The sequence below is a fragment of the Manduca sexta genome, unplaced genomic scaffold, assembly GCF_014839805.1.
Source record: "Manduca sexta isolate Smith_Timp_Sample1 unplaced genomic scaffold, JHU_Msex_v1.0 HiC_scaffold_272, whole genome shotgun sequence".
NCBI classification, from domain to species: Eukaryota; Metazoa; Arthropoda; class Insecta; order Lepidoptera; family Sphingidae; genus Manduca; species Manduca sexta.
Window position 1 is genome coordinate 7,762 of NW_023593712.1, and position 9,699 is coordinate 17,460.

The following is a 9,699-nucleotide window of genomic DNA, read 5'->3' on the forward strand; positions in this document are numbered from 1 at the left end:
CTCTCCCTTTTTTGAAGTCGGTTAAAAATAGAATGGTGATCAAGGTAAAGAGAGGAAATGGGGTAAATTCCGATGGAAATAATATTTAGGGCGTAATATCAATTTAAGTGAAGTGAATTGGCAAATATGTTGTTATTTATTCTGTTATACCTAATAATTAGTATTTATTAACTTAATGTTTTATTTTGGTTTATAATTGTTTTTTTTTATTTTACATTAGTAATAGTTACCCTATATTGTCACCATGAAAATTTTTGTAATGATTGTGAGTGAGAAAATAATTTTATAACAAAAAAAAAAAAACAGAATAGCATGAATGATCACATATATTCTTCCAGTAAAAGGTAATAAATATTTGATCCTAACCTTTTATTATTCCAGATGCCATTCATATGAACACATCACAAATGACCTCCAAACAAGTGCAGTCAATATGTACCAAAACTGAAATGGCGGCAACACACAAAGCGCGAGAATCGGTAGGGCTGCGCGCGCGCAGGATCTCCGTAAATAAACAACGGAAATGGAGCGGGCGGCCGGATGTGCTGGTGCTGTTTGTACTGATTGCCGGTTGTCATGGACACCAGGAGCAGAGGTTCGCCATGGAGCCACAGGATCAGGTATTTATTTTTTTTGAATATGTAGACCATGTTCAAAAATAATTACAAAAATAATAGTTTCAACTTGCAGGTATACGCTATATACCTACTTAGTATACTTATTATGATTGATAGTGAATCTAAGTAGAAACTAGATAACGTTTATTATCTTAATAGATTAAAGAGTATAATAAATGAGGCTGGTGGTGAGCAAATTATAAGTTATTAAATCAAGAAAACTTACGGCTAACTTGATGGCCTACACTGAATTCTGGTCAGATGAAATAACTTTGCCCTCAATACGCAACACAATCATTATTCTATTCAATTATATGTTATTTAATAAACAAGTGGAATATAGATGAGGCAATGTACGGTATTTAAGCTGATCTATGTAAAAGTATATATTTAGATGGACACGTAACTTTAACTGAAGAAATAGTTTAAGATACAGTAGTTATATTAAAAGATGAAACACGGTCACTAAATGACGAAGTATTCATCAGTCTATATCATTGATTCCCAGTGGTCCAGGTGGCCCAGGGGTTCACAGGAGACTCAACGAGGGTCTACTTTGGTGTGACCGAATTTGATTTGAAATTAGTAAGCGCGGTTCCATGAAAATTTATCGCGTTTTGATAGTAAAGAACCAAAATTTTGGCTTGACTTCGCCTATCAATGTAGGCAGATAATGTTTTAAGAAGCTCAGCGACTGTTACTTGTAAAAACTTTCTGGGTAATATGGTAAAATATTTAACTGCAGGGAGTCCACTGGAACCAGGAAAATTTTGAAAGGGCTCTATAAGAATAAAAGTTTGGAAACTTTTGGTCTTCTTTTCATTGCTTTGAATGACGAGACGAGCTTGCCGTTCGCCTGATGGTAAGCGGTACGACCGCCCATAAACAGTAGAAACACCCTCCAACACCTGAAATTACAAAGTATTAGTTTGGTATTCCACTGCGCTCGACATCCTGAGACATGAGATGTTAAGTCTTATTATGTCCAGTAGTTAAACTAGCTACAATGTCCTCCAAACCGGAACACAACAGTGACTACACACTGCTGCTTGGCGGCACAAATAGATATTGCAGTGGTCCAGTAAAAGCATCAAGCAGTAAAATAGTGGTATATATAAACTTTATGAGATATTTAACAACATTTTGTCAATAACATTATTTGGATTTACTGTACCTTCAAACAGCATTATATTTTATAGCTTGATAGTCTACGAGGCGTCTTAAGACATTAAAGGTAGAAGTTAGAGTTAATGATAATACTAAATCTGAATGAAATTCTGTTCTGAAATTAACTGAAAACGTCTAGTACTCTCTGAGTTTGGGTGGTAATAAAATTTTAAGTAGTTTATTTGTTAGACAATGTAAGTTGTCATAAATTTGAATCACTGTTTAAAGTTAAAATCTAATGCAATATAGTCTATCGTCTAATCTCAATTGTATTAGATACCTTTAATTCAAATAAATAAAACATAAAATAAGCCTTTATTGATGTTACTGCTAATTACAATATCTTATAACTTATTTATCTAACAATTTATGACAATAACTATTACTTAATATTGGCAATCGGTTTGTTTTTTGCAACAGCTTGTTCTACGACAAAGGCCTCTAAGGAGTTCATGAGACTCGATCTTTGGCTAAACGGGTCCATTCAGGGTCTGCTACTTACCTTGTGTTACTTCCCAGTGCTTAAATTATCTCCTTTTTCTTCTTAATTCAACGAAAACATTATTGAAATATCCTAGCCCGAATTTTAACTTTGACTACCCGCAACACTACCTTTACGTGGTATTTCATAGAGTCGGTCAGCCTCTGCTATACTTACTATGTGTTGAGTCTTAAATTATCAATTTCTTTATTGCCTGTAATATCAACTCAAAATATATAATATAAATGTCCGGTACAATAGCGCTCTGAGGTCCTGGGTTCGAATCCCGGGTCGGGCAAAGTGATATTTGGGTTTTTCTGCTCAGTATCAGCCCGGAGTCTGGAATTTGTGCCCGATATGGCGATAGGCTCGCCCCCTATCACATCATGGGACGGAACATACTTGGCGAAAAGTGGGTGCCCTAGTTGCGCCTCTGCATACCCCTTCGGGGATAAATGCGTGATGTTATGTATGTATGTATGTAAATGCGTGTCAATGTAATCTCCATATTTTTTACAGTTTGTTATTAATATAAAACTTTTTTCTGGTTTAACCGCAGTTTATATTATAATTTTCTCTCGACTTTTCGAAGACTGTAGCCATCATTGTCACGGGGAGATTGAGTCCTCAGTACCTCAGTATAAATAGTATAAAATCTGTAAAATAATTTTATTTCAATGTCTTACATTCACGGGAACATAAATCCTTAAAGCTTGTTATATTGTTCAATATTCTTATTAATATATCAATAAATAATGCAAATTCTGAATTCACTACCTCCTGCTAGAACGAGGCATTATGCATTGTGGCGGTTTTTTAAATAATTAATTTGTCATATTTTTATCTCCATTTAGATATTTCAAAGAGGAATAAGATATGTACTGAAATACGGACATATAGCGTAAATATACCAATATTGCCATCGCCTTCGTGGCGCAATTGGTTAGCGCGTTCGGCTGTTAACCGAAAGGTTGGTGGTTCGAGTCCACCCGGGGGCGGAAATTTTGTTATTAATAATTAAATATTTTTGGAAGCAAATCAAGAGTATGCAAAAGACGATGATAAAGAATTTGATAATCTATTAAAAGCAGACACAACCGAATGAAACAACAGATATGATACAGTTCTTATCAAAATACGTATTGAACGAAGCAATAGGTGACTTTTTGTGACAAATATGGTTTTAAGTTTTTTTGTCTGTTTCGCTTGTTTGTTTGTTATGTTTATGTAACTTGTGTTTGTTGCAAAATAAGTTTCTTTTCTTTCAATATTAGTTTTCATTGACCATACAAAACAAATCCTTACACTATTATATTTTTCATAGAATTCTCTGAGAAATCCATAGCTCTAATTAATTCTACTGTCGTAGCGATATCAAGAATTGATAATTTAACTCTATCGTTTATGCTAATAATCTACTTTATTTTAATACTTTGCCTTATCTTTATTGTTCGTGAATTATTATGTGTTTGATGTTGGTCGACTTCGTAAATCTTATCAAAGTCTTCTTTTGAAACACCTGTTACTCTGTATAGTGATTAATTATTTTATATACTTAGTCTGGCCATAAATACTGTTACACTTAATTATAAAAAAATATTACATTTGAATTTCGAATCTGTCATTTTTATACGATTGTTCATTGTGTTTTCTCATTTTGGCGCCAATACATTGTAAAATATTTTGCGATATTAAAAATGGTGTGGGGTGATAAAGAGAACCGAATCGCTGTGATAGCATTACACAAAGTAGGTATGGAGCCAAATGCAATTTTTAAAACTCTCCATACACTTGGTATTAGTAAAATGTTTGTGTACCGGGCTATTAATAGGTACAATGAGACCTCCTCTGTTTGTGACAGAAAAGATCTGGCCGTCCACGTAGTGTTCGTACGAAAAAGGTGGTCAAAGCAGTAAGGGAAAGAATTCGAAGAAATCCTGTCCGAAAGCAAAAGATTTTATCTCGGGAAATGAAGATAGCACCTAGAACCATGTCGCGTATTTTAAAAGATGACTTAGGACTTGCAGCCTATAAGAGACGCACTGGCCATTTCTTAACTGATAATTTAAAGAAGAATAGGGTGGTAAAATCGAAACAACTACTGAAGCGGTACGCAAAGGGAGGTCACAGAAAAATTTTGTTTACGGATGAGAAAATTTTTACAATTGAGCAACATTTTAACAAACAAAATGACCGTATTTATGCTCAAAGCTCTAAGGAAGCTTCCCAATTAGTCGACAGAGTGCAACGTGGACATTATCCGACTTCAGTGATGGTTTGGTGGGGTGTTAGCTATGAAGGAGTGACTGAGCCATATTTTTGTGAAAAAGGTATCAAAACATCGGCACAAGTGTATCAAGATACCATTCTTGAGAAGGTAGTTAAGCCCCTTAACATCACCATGTTCAATAACCAAGTATGGTCCTTCCAGCAAGACTCGGCGCCGGGTCATAAAGCTCGGTCCACGCAGTCTTGGTTGGAATCGAACGTTTCGGACTTCATCAGAGCTGAAGACTGGCCGTCGTCTAGTCCCGATCTTAATCCGCTGGATTATGATTTGTGGTCAGTTTTAGAGAGTACAGCTTGCTCTAAACGCCATGATAATTTGGAGTCCCTAAAACAATCTATACGATTGGCAGTGAAGAATTTTCCCATGGAAAGAGTGCGTGCTTCTATTGATAACTGGCCTCATCGTTTAAAGGACTGTATTGCAGCCAATGGAGACCACTTCGAATAAGCTTTTATATTTTTAATTGTTTTATATTTATGTATTAAACTGACACACTGTAAAAGTAATAAATGTTATTTGCAGTTAACAATTTTCTTTTTTCTTTATTACAATATTTATGGCAAGACTAGGTACTATTAACCTAATTCTTTACATTGTTTTATTGATTAAGCACTTCATATAAAAATGTATACAGGATTTAATGCCATAGGCATTCTCTACCAACCTTAGTGTGCTGTAGAAATAATCAGTTTTTATGGGGAAGGAAAAAATCGTGAAGAAATCTGCATACCTGAGAAGTTCTCTATAACAATTTTGAGGGTATAAACAGTCTGCCAATTCGCGCTGTGCCTGGGTGGTAGACTAAAACCTAAACCCTTTCACTAGTAGAGGAGGCCCGTGCCCAGCAGTGGAACAGTATATAATCCAGAGCTGTAATTATGTTATAATTTATAAGCATTGTTTTTTATATATCAACAGTTTAATGTATTGTAATTAAACATCTCTATTACGTCCTTTATGGGCATTCAAACAGGCATTATTCTATTGCCTGACGACGGAACATCTTTCATCAGTCGAAATTCTATCTGGATTCGATATAATTCTGAGGAGAAAATCCCAATGCCCTACCCGGGATTCAAAGCGGTGCCGTACCACGCACGCAGCGACAGAACACAATTACACGATCGAATCAGTCACCAATGTTAATAGTATTGTTAAAAAACGTTTCCCTAAGCTTGCCGGTATAATTTGAAATGTTAATTTTATCGCCCATAATATTCTATATACTAAATCAGTACTCCGAATATAATTAATGTTTATTGATTGTAATCTTGTTTATAGTTTATAATCCGATCCTGAATGATATTGTTATGAATATTTATAGGATTTATTTGCGTTTTAAATTAGTAATTAGGCATACGGTATGTCGAGCGAACACTGTAAAATAAATTATAGTTTAAAAGACAATGATTTCTCATGTTTTGTAATTGTAATCGTTTTATCGATTGTAAAAATGGACTAATCGGAATAAAGTTTGCTTGACATGCTTAGTATTATTGAATTGAAATTATTATATGGATTTGAGCGCGGTTTTTTATATTATATTTTTCTCCAGTCTTTTCATCACTTAAAAATTGAATTGTTTCGTTATGTACCTATGTAATGTTTGTAAATAAGGAGTCTCATTGATTTTCTTGTTCAGTTCAGTTCTTTCTTCATCCCACTCCAATGTCAGATCGAAAAGACGCGTCCAAGAATATTTTTTTTTTTTATATTGTACCAGATGTAACACTGTACCAGATGGTAAGTGGAGTGTCCAATAGAATGTCGTCGAGAGACGATTACCCCTCAGCAGTCGACACAATTATGCCGCCCTATTTACACCGGAAAGGAAAATTTAATCGAAAATTTACATCTACATAGGCTGATTCTGAAACGCGACATACTTACGTGGGTCACTATGGCGCATATACGACTTGGTGTTTACGATCGACCGTTTACCTGAAGGCAACTCCTGAGACTCCAGCCTCAGGCACAATGTATAGAAAACTTATACAAAATATCGATCGCGAAATCATAATCATAACCCCCTAAAACACACGCTGCCAATAACAAAGGTGGTCACCAATGGGTCCATTGACGTATATTCCATAGACACGAACGTCCATACAAACTGTTTGTTCAAAATCTGAACTAAAATGGCAACCATATTTATTCACTTTCTTAAACTGTCATAACATATTTATTCACTTGAACAACAAATAATTTTATTTGATAAATATTTTTTATTCAAATCCAGGTTTACACTTAGACTCGAGTTCTTATATCATGAGCGCTCCGTACACAATCACAAGCTGTCAATATTGACCATAAGTCAGTTTGAATGGATTGCAGTTCAATTCAGTTGGACACAGTGAATGGGTACGCCAAATCTAGTACGTAGTACATATATATCGATGAGGTGACCCGATCCACACTCGTCAATCAAATTGACAAACAAAAAAACTTTCAATACAACGTTTCTATCAAAAATAATTCAATCAGTTGTTTTGACATTTGAAACATCTGTACGTACTGATATCAATCTATGACAAACATGTCATAAAGTTTATTTTTTATGTAGTCTAGACTCGAACTCTAGACTGATTGATGTCAATTCTGAATATTAGAATTTAGTTTTATACTGTATTTTATTTATCTTGTATTAGAATCTATTTAGGTATGTAACAATTTTTATTAACTTCCTCCAAGCAGTGAGCGAGCACTATTTCGGATTGGGGACATCGTAATTTGTGCAAGGCTTTGAGGCTAAAAATCTCTTGTTGACGAATGAATTAAACCTTTTTTATGTTGACTTGAATTTCGACATTAAAATTAAACAATTTTTCGGATTTTATCGCGGTTTTAATATGTTATTTTTTTCCCAACGTTCTTCAAGACATTGTGAGTTCATTCTGTGTAGATCGGACCACGAACAGCTAAAATTTAAAAAGTTGTATAATTGTAAAATGTAGGTAGATATTGCAACTTTGAATTTGCGGATGAACAACACCTCAGTCCCCCCGTGACCATGAAGGCTGCAGTCTTCGAAATGTGGCAGAAAATTAAAATATTAAAACCGCGATAAAATCCGAAAAATACTTTCTTATGTTCTTGTTAGTGTTATTAATAAGAAGAGTTGATTACCATTAAGCGAATTGATAATATCGGAATACATTTTTTATTTCATAGTAAAAAACAAACAGCATATGGGGTACCTGACGTAGGGCACAAAAAAACTCACAATAGCAAGTGTCATGATCACGCTGGGCGGCTAAAGTAAAGTACGGGGGAAGGGAAGATAGAAGTACAGTTTAAGATGACTGTAGAGAAAGGTTATATTTTTTTATTTATTATGTTTATCAGAACCAATTTATGGACCAAAAGATTTTTTTTAGACGAGCGTGGCAAACTGACCCCACTGTACCTGATGGTAAGTGGATTGGGGACCAATAGAATGTCGACTGACGGGAGATGGTTATCCCTCGATAGTTGACAGAATTATGCCGGCCTGTTGGAATCGGATATACCCAGGCTGATCCCGGAACGCGAGACTAACGTGGGCCATGTCGGGTTTTAACACCTTGTGTACTGTGGTCGCTATCCGGGCGGATATAAAATATATCCTATTAGCATATCTATTTATCCAGTGCTAATTAATGTTTGTAAGCAATATTTCCTCTTCAAAATAACATTAGGGCAATATAAATTTGAATGTATAATTGAACTCATTTACATAGGCACTCTGTCGGACTGTAATGCGCCATTACATTTTATCTCCACGATCTGAATTTGGACGGAATATTTTATATTTATAGGAATCTTTAAATGGATGTTAGAATTTGTTTTATTGTCTTGGACCAGATGGTAAATTTTTTTATCAAGTCGCTCGCCTGATTAGAATCATGATTGTCAATAAATAGTAGCTAAAGAATCCGAAATTTCAATTCTAGCCATGCATTGATGATTTTTAAGAAAAATTAAACTCTAATTTCTTCCTATACTTCTATTTGATTAATTTCGTTGCGGCTTAAGACTAATTAGTGTTCCCTGAGACTCGCCGAGGTTCATCGCACGGTGTCATAAAATGCCACTGCTGATCCTGGCTTACAGGAGTTGTTGTGGTGGGTGTGTGGAAAGTGTCATTACCTTTGAGTTATCAAATATTTGAGCCTCATAATGAGAATTGTATTCTATACGTGAGATTTGCCTAGCATATGTGACTAATAAAAAGGAGGCGGATGAATATTACAAACCAAAAATTTTAAAAAACACATAGTTAAATGTCGCTTAGATAAAAAAACACCTTTGAGTTATCAAATATTTGAGCCTCATAATCAGAATTGTATTCTATACGAGATATCTACCTAGCATTAATATGTGACTAACAAAAAGAAGGCGAATGAAGATTACAAACCAAAAAATTTAAAAAGCAAATAGAATAGTGTCGATTAGATATAAAAAAAGTGAACAATAAAAATATTTCTAATACCAATTAAGTGATAATATTAAGCGTTCATAAGCTTTTGCAAGATAATAGTTAACTAACAGTATCCCGGTAGAATGTATTGGAATATTTTTTTATATTTTAATACCACCTGTACATAAAGTACCTACCTTCTACAATAAAGAATTTGTATTTGTAGCTTATAATTGTTCTACCCAACAGAGCGCGATAATCGGATCAAGAGTGACGCTTCCGTGTCGAGTGGAGAACAAAGTTGGCGCGCTGCAGTGGACCAAGGACGACTTCGGGCTGGGCACGCATCGGAACCTCAGCGGTTATGACCGATACTCCATGATCGGCAGCGATGAGGAAGGTAGGTGACGATTTTAAAACAGTTTTAAACGCTACGCACGACGTTTTTTTAAAACGATCGTTTCTACCGCGCAGTTAATGTATCAGGTGTAATATGGGATGGAGTCATTGAAAATTGAGAATCTTAAAGACTTCAAAGAAAAGAGGAGTTTACAATTCGATGATTTTTAAATGTTTGTAACCTCAGAAAATTCTTTTTATTTTGAAAGAAAGAAAGATTTATTATTGGGACAATAACAGTATAACATGTACAATACAAGCAAAGACAAGCAAAACATATACTTAAAGAAAAATACAAAATTATACCTATTGTGCCAACAATGGGAACCCTCATTCAGCTCCATGC

The 9,699-nt window shown here is 34.8% G+C and overlaps 1 protein-coding gene and 1 non-coding gene across 2 annotated transcripts; both read left to right on the top strand.

Annotated features, from left to right (window-relative positions):
- Positions 1-381: 381 nt before the first annotated feature.
- Positions 382-9,354, top strand: LOC119192383 (synaptogenesis protein syg-1-like; the record flags this gene model as incomplete). The annotated part of the gene is made up of 2 exons (XM_037446199.1): positions 382-620; positions 9,204-9,354. Coding segments are annotated over 2 exons (390 nt in total), but the record flags the coding sequence as incomplete, so codon positions are not given.
- Positions 3,190-3,263, top strand: Trnan-guu. Its single transcript has one exon. It is a non-coding gene; the product is annotated as a tRNA-Asn (tRNA).
- Positions 9,355-9,699: the final 345 nt, after the last annotated feature.